The 19,506-nt window shown below is 38.6% G+C and overlaps 1 protein-coding gene across 4 annotated transcripts in view; it reads right to left on the bottom strand.

The window, feature by feature from the left end:
• The window catches only part of epha3 (eph receptor A3), a 76,304-nt gene that overhangs the window by 10,762 nt on the left and 46,036 nt on the right, over positions 1-19,506 (bottom strand). For 3 of the 4 annotated variants that reach the window (XM_053496231.1, XM_053496232.1, XM_053496233.1), the window contains exons 4-13: positions 18,498-18,653; positions 15,487-15,822; positions 12,132-12,256; positions 7,821-7,983; positions 6,665-6,767; positions 6,091-6,155; positions 5,785-5,910; positions 4,789-4,974; positions 2,908-2,969; positions 732-941 (exon numbers count right to left, since the gene is read on the bottom strand). In XM_053496231.1, the coding sequence (XP_053352206.1) occupies positions 732-941; positions 2,908-2,969; positions 4,789-4,974; positions 5,785-5,910; positions 6,091-6,155; positions 6,665-6,767; positions 7,821-7,983; positions 12,132-12,256; positions 15,487-15,822; positions 18,498-18,653 (1,532 nt within the window). The remainder of the gene's footprint in view (positions 1-731; positions 942-2,907; positions 2,970-4,788; positions 4,975-5,784; positions 5,911-6,090; positions 6,156-6,664; positions 6,768-7,820; positions 7,984-12,131; positions 12,257-15,486; positions 15,823-18,497; positions 18,654-19,506) is intronic. The other variant, XM_053496235.1, reaches the window with a different exon arrangement.

Genomic DNA, 19,506 nt, shown 5'->3' with positions numbered 1-19,506 from the left:
AAATATTCTGTTACACAGATTTTCACAGATAGATACACAGATTGAATCATACTTAGAAACTTTAAGTTTATATTTTAAGTTTTAAAACTCAAAATTTCTGTCATTCAACGTTAAAAATTGAATCTCTACTTTCACTTTTATTAATTAACATTTGGCTATTGCTATAGTCATTTTTAGGAATGGTATACCTCAAGACCAGAAAGAACATACACAAGCTCATAGACATGTTCAGTTGGCTTGTTTTGCTCAAAATGACAGAAGAGAAAGAGAGACACACTTTGAGAGAAACACTTTACTGTATGTTAGACCACTTGAAAACCAAGTGATGCATTTTAAGTAAGGGGTTAAAATATACAATATCCCTTTACTAAATACTGTACATGCTTGAGGTGAGAAGTAAACCTACACTCTAAATTAGGCAGTGATGCTGTGGAGTTACATTAGCCTTATCAGATCCATAATTTGTTTATACTGTAGATGTCTGCGCAGGCTTCCTATGTGGTATGTCATATGGACATATATAGTCATTAATTTAGAGTTATTTACTGAGGGGTTGGCTGAGAAAAGATAGTGAGTATAAGGCATGTAAATATCTGTCGCAAGATCTGAGATGAATTTCGGCATGTTTAACCACATTTATTACAAAATCAGGCAACCGCTTTTAAGAATCAAACATCAAGATCACTTCAAATATTAGTTTGAAGTCAGAGTATAGATATGCTAGCACTTACTCTTGTAGTGTAGGCCGCCTCTGGATCATCCTCGAGCACTCTGGACAAACCAAAGTCAGACACCTTACACACCAGGTTGCTGTTGACCAAGATGTTGCGTGCAGCGAGGTCTCTGTGCACGTAGCCCATGTCTGAGAGGTATTTCATACCTGACGCAATTCCACGTAGCATTCCCACCAGCTGGATCACTGTAAACTGAGCATCATGTTTCTGATACAAATAGAGAGAGAGAGAAAAAAAAGGATGAGATGTACTGTAGGTGTTTCACATCACTGCACTGATGTGGTCATGTACCAGAACGTTTCTGAACACTGAAGTTATCGAACTTGACTTTTTTTCTTTTTTTTAACAGGTGAACAGAGTAAGAGTAGTTCTACTGTAGAACACAACTAGTAAAATCAGATAAGGTTTATTCAGAACATGATAGGAAGTCATTATAATTTGAAAACACAAACAAGAAAGCAGAGGCTTCATATCTGTTTTTCAGAAGCTTACTGGCAGCCTGCCACTGTTTACACTGGCATGTGTGAAAAGGGTTTATGCTGAGAGGTATGCTCAGTGCTCAGAGATAAACACCAGGGAGGAAGCTCTTCAGGGGGAGAAGAGAGACACACCGGATAAGCAAGATAGCATTGATTTGTCAGCCACCTCTAGAGAAAGAGGCTTCTTTACTAAAAACAAGCACTATCAACAGATGGCCAGTGTGGGAGCTGGTCGTTTTCCATGTGTCCCTTCATGGATCATTTTCTCTTATGTCTTTCTTTCTTTTTTTTTTTTTGTATTGATCCACCAAGAAAAAAGCAGGGAACTATGTTTATCTGCTGCATACAAACTAAGTTTGGATGAAAACAAACCCTGGACCACCAGGAACTGACTGCAAATTCAAAGGATAGCTTAATAACGGTCATATAAGCACTGGTGAAGAAAGGCTCTTGGGGAAGACGTCAGTATATTTGATAGTGTGCAGGCCATGCTGAAATGCACAGGAAATTGCTGCAACTGTTTTACCTTTTTTGGGGTGCTGTGCAGGCACATGTGGAATACAGTTCAGAGAGCTGCTTCTAAAACCAGGCCGTCTCTGCTTGCACTGTTTTAATGCTATGCTAATTTCAGGCATCGAGCCTGTATTTAACCAGAATTGCAAAGTACTTTCAGCTGCCTTATCCAGATGCAGATGCTTTTTTTCCTGGCAAAATCTTCTTGTGCTCAGTGAAATAAGGAGCAAACAGGCAATACTTTTTCCTTCACTACATACAATGTAGAATAATATGACCAAGATGGAAAAATAAACCATGATAATCTACTTGGCATTTGATCACTTTGTACTAATATTTAATTTCTGTCAAAGCCCCAATCATTGCAACAAATTGAAAAATGCAGGTACTGTCAGCACACTGCCAAGGCCAGATTGTGATGGCCAAAGGTTAATCTGACCTGTTTAATGAGCTCATTAATGCTTTTATCAGCACTTTTTCAGGAGCACCCTTCTGCATGGCACATACAGTATATTCTACAGACTGTTTCCCTGTTTATTTTTGCTGTGCTTACGTAGCCATAAGGAGAAGTCATTTGAAGGACAGATCATGCCCAGTTTGTTTAATTGGCCAGGCCGAGTGAACAGGCACGAAGCCAATGTTATAGTCTCCATATTTGCAGATCCATGCCTGCTATCTGCATGTGTGTTTTTTTTCTCAAGTAGATGCATAGTTTATTCTTTATGAAAAAATTAGAGCATTGTGAAAGTTTAAGTAAACCACTGACACATAAAAGCTTTTGGAACATTAGGCTCTATTTAACATAGATCCCCTTTAACTCTAAAATAAAATACAATGGTTGACCCTTTTGCATAGTAATCACAACAAAAGCTTTCTGTCTCTATGTCTTTTCTCTAACCGGCAAATAGAAACTGTGGTTTTGTGCCAAAGTGCAATTTTGTGTCTATTTGTAAAAAGCAACACCATTCTTAGTAATAGAGAATGTAGTGCTTGCTGTGATAAACAGACAGTTTGCAAGATGATATGAGACAAACAGGAACAAGGGATCAAAGACCACAGAGACAGAGTGAAAGAGATAGAATTGGGAAGAAAGTCAGACAGTTTAAAATGTAACTTTTGTGGCATTTGTCTGAAAACACATGATAGAGGCTCATTATGTGAACTCCGTGTGGCATACTCACTCGAAGGAAGCTGTCCAAGGACCCATTCTCCATGTACTCTGTCACAATCATTACCGGCTTACCTAGAGCGAGAGAGAGAAAGGGAGAGTTGAACAGTGATGATCTCAGACAATGCAGTTCTGCACTATGTTGACTGGGGCTACATGCAAGCTTGATGAGATTTACTGTTTTCAGACCAGCAGCATATGGGTATTATTAAAAGAAAGAAAAAAGGAAAAAAAGGAAAACATCTGTAATTTTTACAGGTCTGAACAGCAAAGAGAGCGGATGCCAGTCCTGGAGCTTTCATCACATCTGAGATATCGCCTAAGCTCCCAAGACAATAGCAAGGCTTGGGTGCACTTCTTCACATGACACTCCTGACACAGTGAGGTCAGTCTGTAGCCCTGAGTTCAAGAACACTTCCTGAAGGATAAAAAGAGCCACTGTCTGAAGCCTCTGTCTAAAGGGCCCACAAGGTCAGCTGTCACTGTCTGACAGCTTTATTCGTTCTCCTTACTGTTCATAAATTACTGCTTTTTATCTATTTCATCTTATTTTTTGCCCTATAAAAAGTTCATGTACAAAACAAGGATAATAAATCAGGACCAAGTGTCCATATATTTGGTCATTTTTGTCTTACTATTTCTCCTTTTTTTTCATGTATATGGACAAACAGGTATATCACACATCTGGCTAAAGAAGACCTGAGCTCAAGGTAACACCAAAGCACAGGACTAAACTTGCTGTGTGAAGCAAAATTGACAGGCACAGCACAGTTAAATCTCTTAGGAGGAGCTGTTTATATTACATGGCTTACTCTGTAATGCAGATGAACAGTCCAACCTGTTACATATCAAGACGGCCTGCCTCTTTCTCCAAACACATGGGCCATTCTTACTCCAAACAGTCTGGGATACTATTAAACACACTCTTACATTTCACTGACCTGTGAAGAAGTGCTCTTATTTACTACACTCACCAGCCTTTATAGTTTTTATAAAAATAAGAACAATAATAATAATAATGGTAATATTAACAATAATAAAATATACCTGGCAATAAATTTGTGACCTTAATATCAGCTTGTGATACATATTGCAGTTGTTCTGTCTGGGTTATTAAGAACTGACAAGGCTGTGTTATAAATCATGTCAAATCACAGATTATGGAAGACACACGGGCCAGCCTTGTCCAGCCCCTACCGCCTTCAATTGAAATAGCCTGAATACATGAAAATATTCATACTGTATTAAGGGGCATTCTAGGAATAAAGACATATACTTTGATCATGGAATATAATACAGGTTTTTGAGGTTTATGCCAAGTAAACTGTGTATCTTTGCATTTTTGCTACGATTACAAAAAGAATGTTCAATACGACAGTGTCTTCGCTAGGTAGGAAAGCTGAGATCATCAAGTCATTTAAAAACCTGTAACTGAAAATAACTAATGCTTCATCATCATAACGTTATTCTAAGATGCATGCAACAAGTTCAAAACCAGAATTCAAACAAATACAATGTTTTTTTTGTGTAGTTGTATGTTCAAATGTATATTACATAAATGATCATCTTCAGTAACCATGTAATCTGATCATTGTCACAGTGGAAGCAGAGCCTATGCTGGCAACACTAGATGTGGTTGAAAAGGGAATACACCCTGGATGGGATGCCAGTCCACTGCAGGGCTTCATGCACATGCCTATTCATTCACAAAAAGGGGTCATTTTTTACCCCGCATTCTGTAATAGAGAGTCATTACAAACTCTGCTTTAAGACTTAATGAGGGTTTCATACACAGGCCTCTTCGACATGAGAGTAAAAAATAAGCTAAAGTCAGTACATCGTATCTAGTGTACAATATAAAGCAAACAGTGAAATATGTTGAGCTGTAACTCACTGCGAGTGACCACTCCTTCCAGTCTGATAATGTTGGGGTGATCAAATTGTCCCATAATGCTAGCCTCACTCAGGAAATCTCTCCTCTGTGTCTCTGTATAACCTGCTTTCAGAGTCTTGATGGCCACACAGATCTCTTTCTTAGAAGGCAATTTCAGACGACCACTACACACCTCCCCAAATTCACCTGCACAGATATCGTTTAGGTAGAGGTTAATTGCTTATGGTTCATCATCATAACGTTAAATTATTTCTTTATATTTAATTTTTTAAACAATAATTCATGTATAGCATCCTGTGTCATGGATATTTTTGTAAGTACTACAACTTATAATCAGCCATAAGTGTCAAATTGTTTATAAATAATTGAGGACAAACTTAAGACATTAAGTTCACCTTTTTTATTATATGTAAAAGACTAAGCACACTGCAGTTGTTATAGGCATAAATACAATTCAGCATGTAATATAAACTTGCAACCTGACAGTTTCCAATATATAGGTTGTTCATGTTTTTGCATGTTTTTTATTGTTGTTCATGTCCCCCCACCCCCACCCAAATTCTTTACTCTTTACTGCATCAAAACTACTATTATACTATTGGGAGAATGTATTAAACTTGAATGCATAAATGATAATATTGAAACCTACAGAATGCAGTCTCATATTTAGCTGGGTTCTCTTGCTTTGACTTATGCAGCTATAAATTAGGAAGGAATTATTCTGGTGTGTTCTCTACTGTTTAAGACATCAGGAACGTAGAGTGCCTAGGAGAGAATGAGCTACAGGGGGTGAAAAATAATATCCCAGCTGGAGGTACTGTAAGTTCCACTTAGCCACGCTCTTCCCGCTCACAATCAAAAGTATATACATCCAGCTGAGGTGCTAAATGATTGTAATTTACATTGCCTGTCACATCTGTTACAAATGCATTTTAACCTGTTGCAGGTAGCTTTATTACAGCTGCAGAGTTTAAGATGGGACATGGCATACAGTACCTGCACCAACTACTTTGTCAATGGCGATGCAAGATGCATCCAATTCCTTAGCGAATTCATGCACGGCCTGACTTGGGTCCTCATAAGTATGCGGATCCACGTAGGTCCTGACGCCTGGCAGTCGCACTTATAATAAAAAAAGAGTTAACAAAATGTTTAAATAATATTTAATTTCATAATTAAATTATTTATGCTGGTTAAAAATAATCACAATGGGGTTTTGCTGTACTGACTAATATTAAGAAAGCAATGTTTTAATAACCTGTACATAGGATACATAAAGACAACATAGTGACATATACTTACAGTGACCATTACCAAAGTGGAATCTCTTTTTGTCTGGATGGTTGGATTTACTATAGCCACAGCACCTGTCAATCAGTGTGTTTGGTTAGGTAATGATTACCATTAATGACATGTGTGTGAGACTTCTGTTACTGTAAACTATGCTGAGAACATCTATTGGCTCAACAGACAAATTCATAGGCAGGATGAACCTGTCTACTTTGCTATGGGGCAGAGCAGTATTTTAGAGTCTTATAATAAATCAGATATTTATGCAGTCTTTCAACAGTGCTGTCTGCCAAGATTGGCCTCTCTGCCTGACACTCAAGCGCTCATGGTGCCTCTTACATTAAGTAAAGCAGAGGCAGGAAAAATAATACAGCGTTTGCCAAGTAAATCATCCAGAACTATATATAGCTGGTTGACATGCAGGGGCATGGTCTTCTTACATCTCTGTCTTCATCTAGCAGATATGGGAGGTGAAAGGTGCTGAAGAGGGGAGCTTTGACTAAGAGACTTGTATAAGAAAGAAATGACAGGTTCAAGGTGGCCACACTTAAGCCTCTATAAAGTTGAGAATGAGTGACAGACCAACCTGCTAATCACAATGTAAAGTACCACGGTGAGGAGAATGATGGCCACAGCAGAAGCAATGGCAATTAGCACAACCTGGCTGTTCTCACTGGAGATTGAGAAAGCTGGGGAAGAGATAAACATAGACATATAATGTAACACAGCTAGAAAAAATGACTGGATATGAGTACTAAACAAGAGAAGAAGCAAAGGATTACTTTGTTAGGATTTACGTGGCCTTTATTTATGCATAGGGCAAAGTAAAAAAAAATTAACCTAATAAAAAAAACCTGACAGGAACAGGAACTTTCTTTAGTCTAAAGCAGAGTATTATATGCCTTAAAACAGATTTGTCATCATCATGCATCATCATCTATTTCTTAAAATGGACTCATTTTACAAATTACCACATCAAATCTACTCTGCAGGTGCAATCATTTCTTTAAATAAGCTGTGAATACTGACAAGCCTCTAGACTGTGAGCTAAAGCACAGGAAAGCCGGTGACTGATTCTCCAAATCCCAAATATAGAACGCTTTTTGCTCAGATTAACAAATGAATAATGGGAGCTCTCATCTCAGGGGAGCTATGCCATCATTTTACATTTGCTATGCATGTGCAGTTCGATAGAGGCATGACCAGCTCAGTAACCTGGAGATAGAAAAGTGCCTCCTGAATGTACTATATCATTCCATTCCATGACCATCCATTGATTTCCTATAAATGTTTCATTAGTGAGACGAGTACAGAGAAAAGAGAGGTTCTGCTCTGATAACAGGATATATAGTGTATCAAATACACATGCCGTGCTAAATGCAGATAATTTCCTGATATAAAAAATGACAGAACATGCCTGCCTTCTGTAAGACTTAGGCGTACAACTTACACACTTATCTTCAAGATAAAAATCAACTTACATCTACAGGGCCATTAAGTTGTTTTAACCATTACACTGGAAGAAGGGATTTTAACAACTATGTTGCCATAAAAAATTAGTTTAGATAAAGTGGATCTAATCCTAAAATGATCCTTAATTATATTAAATACCGAAACATTAAACTTTAATTTAGTTTGACTGATTGGACAGAATTTGTATAATCCTCCATGAGTCTGTAAATGGAGCAGGTAATGCTTAATTATTGTAGGAATATTGAGGTTGAGAATCAGTCTGTGCTTACAGTCTGGGCTGGTCTCAAATTCAAACTTGCGGCTGCTGCTGCCATAACCCGCAGCAGTACGAGCTCTAATCTGCAGCAGGTATCTGGTATCAGGTTTCAATCCTTTCAGAGTCACATTGGTGCCCTTGCATCTCAGGATGGTGTAGCTGGTTTCTTGTTCTTGCTTCAGGAAATAAGGGAGAGAGAAAAACAAGAAAATGAAAGACAGGCATCTTAACATAAAATAGATACAGGTACAAACAGCATGTCTGAGCAACTCTGACTTCATCACTAATCAGGGCTGATTGTATTGCCTGAAGGGAGTTATTGTACTTGCTGAAGGTTAAACAGAGTCAGATTGGGTTATTCTTCAGGTCCAAAAATGAGTATTCATAATTAGGTATATTCCAGAGTGCAGTATTCGTTACTGAATTTGATAAAAGACCACCTTCATCTTTATGGCTTTTCTAAAAACTTCTAAGGTGCAATGATCCTCTATTTAACCCTAAAAACCTTCAATGGATTTATGGGACATTTTTCCTTTATATCTATTATTTCCAGATGTGCCTCTGGTGGGGTTAAGTGAGATCAGTGGAACAAACAGGGTGTGGCACTTTAATCCATTTACTTTAGACAGAAAAATGATTCACTGTTAACAGCAAACTCAGTCAAAATCTCATAATTTCCCTCTTACTCCATCAGCCTTTAGGTGTCATAACATCTCTAATCCCTTAGAAGAAGTTCATTTGTTCTCAAGCTACTTTCCTTGTGTTATTGTAATTGTAAACTGTTTCAAATTGTAAAAATTTATTTGTACCCCGAGCTCCCATATTATACAATATGTGCATACACCTCCAAATATCAGATCTTGGACTTCAGCACCAGCAAAAAACAAAGCCAGTGTTTCCTACACATTTAGTACTATATGCTTGGACGGGCTGCCAAAATATATTGACCATTGGTGATCAATTAACAAGGCATTGCGATATGTGCAGGTGTTGGGGCTCTTTTTTGAAAAACACATGAAAAATTAAGTGCTGTGACAAACAGTGCTATCTTTGTACACAGAGAGTGTTTAGTTCTTAATTTCTTTACTTCTACTTAGTCTTCACGTATGGGTGGAGACTGGAGGGGAGCGTTAGTAATTTAGATCTCTAAAATGTGAAATTAATAGAAATATAAAATAAATCAAAACATTGTGTTGAAGCTCATATGTATTTTTTGTTTTGTTGTATGCAACAGACCGTTTTTAAGCTGGCAGGTAATGACGGACCATTCTGCTGGCTACCGCCACAAGTATGTTTCAGACCTGTGGGAAACACTGAAAGCTATCCAACATTTATAAAGGAATAATGGCGAGAAATGCTCTGAAACTTCATATGGAGTGCATCGGGTTTTATGATTTAGCAAGCACTTAAATTCACTGAGAAGATGAAACCAATACCCTGCATCTTATTGTATGTGCGTTCGTTTGAGTCGTAAATCTTTTCACAGGTTGTCACTGTTCACTGCTCATGACACCATATGATTCCCTGAAAATTATATACAGGTGTGCCCAAACGGTCTATACTGGAAGTATTCTTACCATATGTCTCTGTGGCTACTTCCACACACTGGGGCTTGCAGTTGTTACTTCTCAGTGTGTAGGCTATTGGTGGAATTTAATATGCCTGTCATGTTCTACCCTGACAATCTAAATACTCCAATCTGGGAAAAAAAAGCTTCAGCTTCAGTTGAAAGAAAAACTATGTAAATATTAAATTTATGTCAAAAAGCATTCCTTCTCTACAACCTTAAAAAATAATCCAAATTTTCTTTAACTCTCAGATTAAAATGATAAAAAATGACCACAAATGTGTGTTTTCACCATTTGCCTTGGTTTGATTATGAGGACTAAAAAGCCCTATGTTCTATCTTGGCCATATTTGGATGACATATTGAAAAAGTTCAAAGGGTAAGATATTTTGATTCAAGGACATTAAATGTTACATACTGTACACTAAGCCCCTTGTTTTACTACAAACACAAATGAAGTACACATTTTGCTGTTCCTCTAGTGACTTTCAAGCTTAGTAAATTGCACAGTAGGTGGTAATTAACCTATTTGCATAGATGCCACCCTATACTTTCGCTTTTAGATAGAAACGCCTCAGAATGCATATTTACTGAGGCAAACGTAAAAAAGACAAGACACAAATCTCTGTAGACGGTGTTCGTAAATTAGCTTGCACACTGCAAGGTGTTAAGAAATTTGCACATTTTTACTCATGCAAAATGCTGTAAATGAAATTTTCTAAGCCTTAGTGATTACCACTCTACCATATGGGCATTTAGCACCCACGAAGCATTGGACTTTTTTTTTTTTTGCAAAGGTTCGCGTGACCTGTTTTCTACAGGACGCTGCATTTTTTCAATAAACATACATCTTCAATGCAGTTTAGGGGAACATTTAACACTGTTTATTTATGGCTTATTACAGTATGCACCATTATACAGTGTGATCATTCTGTTGTTCTTTTTTTTTTCTTTGAAAACTCACTTAATGAATTCAGAGCTCTTTTGTAGGCTTAATACTGAGGACTCTTGGTGTTACTGTGGTTACTGTGAGTCAGTAAGCCCTGTGAACAGATTTGAAGGCCCCTTTCCTCTCTCAGTGGGTGTGTTTGTGTATTTCTTAGAAGGGTAAGGGGCACTCTGTTATCCTCTGCCAGCCTGGATCAAGGGCACTATAAGGCCTACCAGGGGTATTCCTTTGCTTTTCCACATGGCAGACCCAGTTGTGTAGGATTTGGACAACCTAAACCCCGCTTTTGAAACGATCCCTCGGCAGCATGTGTAATTAACAGAATCAGTGAGGAGATACAATAGATCTGATTGTAGAAGGAAGATACCATGCCACCCAGGGTCAAAGAAGACATGGATTTCAGGGGCCTCAGAGTGTAAATGTGTCAGTGAAACTAGCCCCAGATGAGATGGCTTTGGTTACAAATAAGGAGATTATGGCTAACCTGCAGCATTTCACAGGCTGAGATTTGGAGTTTGGCTGATCACACTAAAAGGCGTTTTACAAAGGTCCTCTGTAGGAAGCAGAGGAGTCAGTCACACCTCAACAGCTCTCCTTTTTGCCAGTGGAATGAACTGTGTTATTAGTATAGCTGAAACATTTTTGTAGCTGCTTAGCTCAACAGCCTACACACAAAAAGGTCTGGTATTATTGTAAAAGCTCAATAACAGATAGTGTTGGTTAAAACCAAGTGTTGGTGAATAGTTTTGTAAGGCTGTATTTAACATCATTCAGGAGTCTGATAGCAAAAGCGAAGATCTTTTCTGCTTTTTATCCACAGTTGAAGACAACAGAAGCCTGTGTGCAATTTAGTGCATATTTTACATGCATGTGAATGTTACTATGTGGTCATAGAATCAAGTCATTTACTCAATAGACTATGAAATGTTGTTTCTGTGGGAAAATTCTGGCTCATTGCCATTTGAGAAACTAGGCCTTTTTTTCACACCCTCAGATTCCCTGCCAGTTTGGGAGAGACACACAATGTCAGGGTCCAATTAAGTGCCAAAGCTGGAGCCCCGTTTCCTGCAGCCTGAGGGACACATTACCCACTTCATGCAGGAGTCGAAGATATCACAGTGTCTGACAGCATGAAAGAGCTCCACTGAACACTGACCCTTAGAAGGCTCTCAGCGGCAACAATGATGTGGGGCAACAAAGCTTACCCTGCTATTCCGCATATTAAATCAATCACGGCCAAATCCCTGTACGCTTCATTAATCACACAGCAGCTGCAGCAAACCTGGATGGAGTCTGACTAAACTCACTTACGACAGGAGAGCATGACTTACGGTTCATTTTTCCTTTCTACCATGAGAGAACCTGCGTGTTTAGCACAAAGATAAGTAGTGTTCATATCATTCTATAACAGAAAAGTAATATTAATACAGTATCACTGCTTCTTATGAAAAAAAGAATTTATGAGGCTCACATCTAAAAAAATATTTGTTACTGACTGATTCAGTGTTGTTTTTTGTCCTTCACATCATGACACAGGATTAATTCGGTAATGAAGAATGCGACCAATGTAAAGAAGAGTATAATGAATAAATTCATTCATTAATGACTGAATGATTTGAATTAAAACATCACACTCACCAGAAAAAAAATGTTAATAAATCGTGCCACTGCATATATCTTTTAAAAGTTAGATGAAAAAAATACACTTCTTAATCTCCATGAAAAAGGCCACAGAGAAAGACTTAGCCCTAGGTTAAATGCTATTAGTCTTAAATGTCCAGAGTCAAAAGCGATTAAACTGCCCCCACCTTCTCATAGTACTTGACCTCGTAGTCCAAGATAATACCATTGGGTCTTTCTGGCTCCAGCCAGGATAGTGAGATGCTGTTTCGGGATGTTCTGTCTTTTCTGATGACTGTGACCTGGGATGGAGCTGCAGGGAGAGAAAGAAATAAAGTGAGATAGAGAGTGAGGATGAGAAAGAGGATTAGCTTCTTCCACTCTGCTTCTGACTTCATTACATCCACAGTTCACAGAAAGTTCAGCGATTTTGCTTCAACTACCTTAAGCCTGCTGTGAAGTGATTTTGGGTGACCTAATTGTGTTTTCTTTATTAAAGGCCAGTTTTAAAGTTTTAAAGTCTGATGCTTAGTTAGTCTGGTTTATCACTATAAACAAGGCTCCTGTCTGTTCAGGTCTAGCAAGCATTTTCTGGTCTGATCAATCTCTTATATGTTTTTTTTTCTTATATGTTCTTTTGCTTTAGTACTTCACATGGTCCCAATATGTGATCATAATTCAAGTCAAAGTTCTATCCCTCCCTTCTACTCAGTGGTTCGCTTGCATTCTTTTTCAGTTTTACAGCTCTCTAATTGCAAGGCAGCAATGAAGCCATGGAGGCATTTGACTGGCCCATGTTTTAATTTTATTAGACCACAGGAAAAAACATGTTGTTCTTTGAAATGTTCAAGGTTTTTCTTGACTGTGATTACATAGTTTTGATTTTCCTCCCATTTGGAATCTCTTTTACTGGTAACGAATCCAGATGGACCTAGTCTGCTCCTTGTACTCCCACACACAGTTCTGATAAGGTATTAGTGAAGTTTTATAGGTACCACAGTTTATGGAGTTTATGGTAAGCAAGATTTATGGTGTATGAACTATTGTACATCTTTCCCAGCTTCCTGTTAGGCACTTCAGCATCCAAAACGCCACAAATTTTTCAGACCAATTAAAAAAGGAAGAGACCCATCTATAATGTAGCCCATGTAGGCAGCAGAGTAAAGATTCAGTTACAAAAACACAGTGATGAATCACCTTGCCAACAACCACTGTTGGATTAAAATCCAAAGCACAGGACCAGTGCCATTTAAAGGTAGGGCCAGAGCCCCCCCCTAAACTGTGTAACAAAATGCTTCAGAAATAAACATTTGTAAATAATCTTTGTAAAAAGCAGGCATTGCACTGAGAATCAGCAGATTACTAAATCACCAAATGTCCTCCACATGGGTTTTAAATTGTCTTATGGTAAACACTCTCAATATGGATATGGTTGGGACTTCTCTATTGAACTCTTTTTTTTGTCTCTGCTCCCCTGGTTCCTGCGGATTTATCTCACAGCACTCTAGTATAGCTATAGCTAAAGTCTTTGTCTCAGAAAGTGCAATCCAACTATATTAAATAATGGCAAAAGGATGTCACATTTCGCTCCAGCTCTCCTATTGTCATCAGTTTTGTTGAAATTCTACATCCTGTGCTGGCAGGAATGAGCATGAGGCCGTGGTTTGTCTGACGACACCCTGTCAAAATGGCAGAACACAAACATTTAAAAGTTTTTGTAGGCCAAGAGGAGATCACTGTCCTAACACAGAGGGCATGTGCTGTCTCCCCAGGGCTGCGCCGCACATGCTAGTTGTGTTTACATGAAAAGGTCTGCGCTGACATCCCCGTAAGACCTCGTAAATATGCTCTCCTACGAGGAGTGCAGCTGCAGAGTGGGAGCATTTGACTGGACATTCACACGTCTCTCTCGCTTGCTTTCATTCGGATTTTATAAGACAATAAATGGAGCTGCAGTGTTTGTCCAAGGTCGAGGGAGTAGTGCTACGGTGAAAGGGGTTGCTTGTTTCGAACTCTCCAAACGACCCCAAAGATCAAATGAAATACGCATTTATATCCACTGTTTACACTGAGATCACAGAAGCCAAAAGTGAGAGAACATTTTAGCTAAGCAGTTCATCTGTGCTTGAGAGCAAAGGCAGTTGCAGTAGAATGGAACAGAGAAAATCTTTTTAATGTGAGAGTCAAAGTGAGGGTAGATTTGTGGTAGAAACACAAAGCCAACATTTAAAGTAGCTGTATTGGTATAGATGAAGTTTCATTGCTCTCTGGAACTCGTAACCTCTGCATATCAGCACTCTTGAATAAATTGACTCTGTCTCCGAAAACTATCTTAAGTTAATTTAGGTCACACTTAGTGTCCTCTACGTTTTCCATCATATAATTTAAGGGCCAGAGGTTTATTTACTGCCTGACTTGTTGAAGACCTAAAGCTTTTCTCAAAGCATCAGTGTCTGGCAATCATTCTGTTAATAGATAACAGCTGTGACAACATGAAGGAAGTTAAAACCACAATGACAAAATGCAATCAGTTTTGACAAGGAAATATCAAAATGAAAACTCAAATCACAAAATGTTTGTTCTAAAATTTAAATAAAATCAGACTGTCTTACGTAAATAATAATAGCACTTGTGCTTTTGTCATTTCATAATTGCTGCAATAACTTTAACCTTATTATTTAGGCTAATTACTATGGAGCAGAAGCTGATACTGCACAGACTAAACATTATATCAAGTATGTCTACAGTCTCTTCTCCATCAATGTAGTGTTTTTATAAGGTTTAGGAGTTGAAACAGTTCCCTGTGGTAAAATGGTGCAAAACTATCAATCCTTAGCCTTTGATCTACAGTAGCCCTCTACCTACTGTTTTATGGCTCCAAGCTCCAGTGTCTGTAACCTCAGTTCTAAAGCTTGAGCTAAATCATCTACCAGTTTCTGCACCTATCACTTTAAAGTTAGAGCAGAACTGACAGCAGAGACAGAAGCCAAGACCTCATATGGCTCAAAAGCACAACTGCTCATCTTTCGAGAGGAAACCCTAATGGAATGGAAGGCAGATGGCCCTTGATTCTGACTTTATAGTAACCTGAGGAATCATGACCTTCATGCTGTCTGACTGGAGTCCACCAGCACCTTTAGACAGACATGCTCAATACGTTTAAATAACGCAGAAAGTTTCAAGAACAGGAAGATCAAAAACAAGCTAAGATATTAAATGTATTTTTTTTTCTCTCCAAATGGAGCTTAGCTTTGTTGCACATGACTGCCAGGAAATTATCTTTGTCAACTGAATTGTCTTTGTCAATCTCCTTTATGAATACATTTTGGGGCACAACATTCTTCCAAGGTTATTTAAACATATATATATATATATATTTATATTTATATATTTTTTTTTACTATCTAGAAGATACTTAATGTGAATGTGCCTAACACAGCGTATCATCTATTGGATGCCTGTAATTGTTTATTATGTCAATCAACTCTTCTAAATCCCCTGGCTTTTTGAGCTTAGAAAGAGGTGATCGAAAGACAGCCTTACCTGCTTGGTTGGTTGTTATAGTGACGCTGGCATACTGGCGCATTGCAGGGGCCAGAGATGAAACTCCATTCTCTGCCTCAATCTCAAATGTATAGTTGGTGTGTGCCAGCAAATCAGCCACAGTCACTGTGGTGTTCACGAGGCCTGAAGCACGCGGGAGGAAACGCACAGCCCCCCTGCACGGCTCGCATTGTTTAGACCCAGCCAAACAACGCTTACACACTACTTTAAACATCAAGTCCTTCCTGCCACCTGTGTCTTCTGGCCAACTCCAATCCAGGATCACTGACGTCTCGTTGATGACTGAGATTACGTTCCTAGGAGCAGACGGGGGACCTAAAAAAAAATATATTTTTTTTAAAGTAGGCATGTGGGTAAAATATTTTTCAGTAAAGACTTTACAATTGCCCTTACATCTTATAAGTTTTCGCAAACATATGCAATTTTTAAGTTGACGTGCCCTTAATGCCTAACGCTTTTTCTTACAGGTCTTTTCATGTTATCGCATTACTTCAGATTTTATGAGTATGTTCAGAAAGCATTGCAATGCTAATTTTAAAGACTTGTTGTAATAAAAAAGGAAGTGGGGATAACATGCAGGCAGTCCGAGTTCATCTGATTGCAAAAGCAGACTACCAAAACAGGGCTAGACATTTGACTGGGACTCAGTGCTCTTTCCATATGATCATAAGAGCAATTTGAAATGAAATCTGAGGATAAGGCATGGAGCAAGACACCGAATCTGTCCAGACGTCAAACAAAGCTAAATTGCTCCTGGCTCTGCTCTAAAGATGTGAGTAAGTGTGCGGAGGGTTAAGAGGGGATTATGTTTCAAGATAAAAACTAGCGGTTGGTCGTTTGATTTGACATGAAGAATTTACACAGAGCACAGTTGTACCAAGTGCTGTCTACTTAACTTTGACCGAGATCTCCTAAAATCCCTCAAAAGATAAAGAATAAGGAAAGGATTCAACATTGCATTAAGTAAAGTCTTGTTGCACAAAGGGGACTCCCATGCACAAATATGCTTCAGGATTATGTAAGTCATATCCATTTTAACCGCCGTAAGTCAGCATTTAAGATCAATCATGAAGTGAACTACAGAGATGACAGAAGTGCTTGCATAGTTAAAATGATTTTTACCCAGGAATGTACCCAGGACCTATTATACGGTATAAAATAATTTCTTTTAACGAAGCACGGCAAACATACTTAAACATTCCTTTCTATAGAAAAACAATTGAATAATATCAAAGTCGATACAGACCACAACCATAAACAATCTCATCTCCTTACAGGTCAGGGGAAATGTGGAATTCAGTTACAGGTTAACATCTTTGCCAGACCACAGCATCCTTTGATGTAGACTTAATAATATAAATTACTTTGTGCCATTTAACGTTAACAGACTGGCTGGTCTGCCAGCAGGAGCATCTAAGGTGTGTTCGAGTAAGCTATCCATTTTACACACAGTCACACACACTCACACACACACACACACACACACACACACACACACACACACACACACACACACACACACACCTTCTGACAAGCAGCTCAGCTCTGTGCTCACTGAGGTGTGAATGTGGCATTCAGGGCCACTATAGACTTAAATTAGCAGTGCTACCACAACACTGAGCCACCACACAATCTGAGCCTGTGACTTTGAGAGTGTGACATATGAGGGCGGTTTGTGTGGTGCTGAGAGGTAAATGGTGTGCATGGTATTGATTAATGTACCAGATATGTAACATCCGTTCCTTTCTACTGCAGGCCTTTTCCTCACGTCAAGGATTTATGCTATTGAAAATACAAGTTTTATGGGATCATAAAAAGGAGACGGGTAGAAATAAACAGATCTTTTTTTATATACTAAATACAGGCATAAATATGTAGACCTTTGTTATGTCTGACCATGAATAAACACAGTTTCTTGCTGGCATCCTAACACATAAATATTTAGTAGTGATTAATAATTATATCTGTACTATATAGCTACTGTGTGTGAGCTACAGTACTTAAGAAATATTATATGTAACTATATAAAATATCTAAAAGTCATTAAATGCTTTTTGCATTAAAAAAACACAAGATAATATCAGAAAATGACTTTAAATTTAATTGCTGTGCTGTTCTCAAAACCAATTTAATCTATTCTACTCTGAATACCTTCCTAGAATCTGTGGAGATTCCGACTAGATAAATGTCTCTATTACTGTATGTCTTTATGTATGTCCTATGTCTCATACACGCTGCTTCACTTCCTTCATCATATAACGTCATTTTAGCCATGGAGTTGCTAAATAGAAGAGAAAAAAATGTTTTTTTTTAAATAAAAAACAGTCTTATTTAAATTATCACAGCATCAAATGTCTAAAATGGAAATGAACAACATGTTCTTAGGTAAAAACAAACTGTTAGAACAGCTCTTGTTGCCACAATTATAAATTATATTTATCAGCATTACATGTCTACTTAAGATGTAACATAAAAAAAAATAATTTAGACCTTGCCACAAAAAAGAAAAAAATCACTTTTGCCACATTTTTTATGCAATGGCATGAATTATAGATAAGGTGCGATGGAATGACACATGCAGAAATGTATGAAAGTGGCTGTATAACATCTGTTGCTTCGTCTATAAAACAGGATGGACTCGCTCGGTAGTGCAGGCTCTGGGAGATTAATGGCCTGGGAGAAACAAGTGTGCACAAGCCAATTCATAACTACTTATGTGACATAGTTCATATGAACATCTCTGGTCCTGACATCATGGTAAAGGGTGGACTTTGCACCAGTGTACCTCAGGACCCAGTGCACCTCAGCCCACCATGCATGAGACCCAGCAGGCAAAGAGCCATGCACTGGACAAACAAGGCTGATCCGTGGACGACCCACCCAGCACCCCACAGCATGCAAACCCCCAGCAGTCTTGTGGAGCAGTTTAAATTTTTATTTAAATATAATTAAAAAGAGACCCTGGTAATAGTGCCGTTATGAATACATACGGGTGCAGGCCACTGACAAAGAGTCTCCATCTGCACGGAAGTAGTTCTTCTCACAGCTGCAGTGCACAGCCCCCTCTTTGTGGGTATAGCTGTGAGGGGGACACTTTGAACACTTCATATTCCCAGACGAAGCCTTATAGAATCCAGGCCGGCAAGCTGCGGAGACAAACATGAGCAGAAGACAAATTAGAATGCGTAAAGACTTTAACCAACAGAGTCATCCATTACCTCATTACCACGCTGCCACCTTTAATGGACCGGATGATTTCACATGACAATATCCATCAGTGGATGCACTGAAAAGACTGACTTAAACCAACCCAAAACACTCAGAGCATGGAGAGTGAATGTGTGTGAGGAGAATGAGGATGAGAATGGGTTTTTCTTTTAAGAAGAAGGGGGGGGGGGGGGTTGTGTGCCAGACTGAAGCCTGGTGATAAAACATATTTAAAAATGTGCTGCTACTCTATCCCTTTAGTGACACGTCCAGGAGATGTTGCATGAATTATGCAAATATACCTCTTAAAATGGAAAAAAAAGAAAGCTCTCTTTAAATATCTCTGGTATTAAATTGTGCTCAGCAGCTCATCTGCTCCTATTCACGAGAATCCCATTCCATTATACATAATGAAGGGGTAAAAATTACGACAAGCCTGCTAATTACAGGGGCTCAAGCATCTGCATTCCACTCCTTTCTTTTTGCAGGTTCAATACTTGTCACTTGATATTGGTGGCGAACCAACACTTTTAAGTCTGCAGGAAGACTTTTTTTCTCAATTGCACTTCATAGCTCCTCTCTAGAATTTACAGCAGCGTGGTTGAATTATAGCTCTCCGGGAGTGCAGTACAAGATCATTTGAACACATAATACAAGACTCTCTTGGGTATGATTGTCACTAGCAGACTGGTGACAGTTGTTACACATTGTCCGGCACTCGCAGTTCTATAGCGTTACTGAGCATGTGAAATGATTTTTCTCTGTAGTGGCTCTGCAGTGTGAGCAGACCAG

The sequence above is a fragment of the Clarias gariepinus genome, chromosome 5, assembly GCF_024256425.1.
Source record: "Clarias gariepinus isolate MV-2021 ecotype Netherlands chromosome 5, CGAR_prim_01v2, whole genome shotgun sequence".
NCBI lineage: Eukaryota > Metazoa > Chordata > Actinopteri > Siluriformes > Clariidae > Clarias > Clarias gariepinus.
This window is presented reverse-complemented; position numbering and strand designations above follow the sequence as displayed.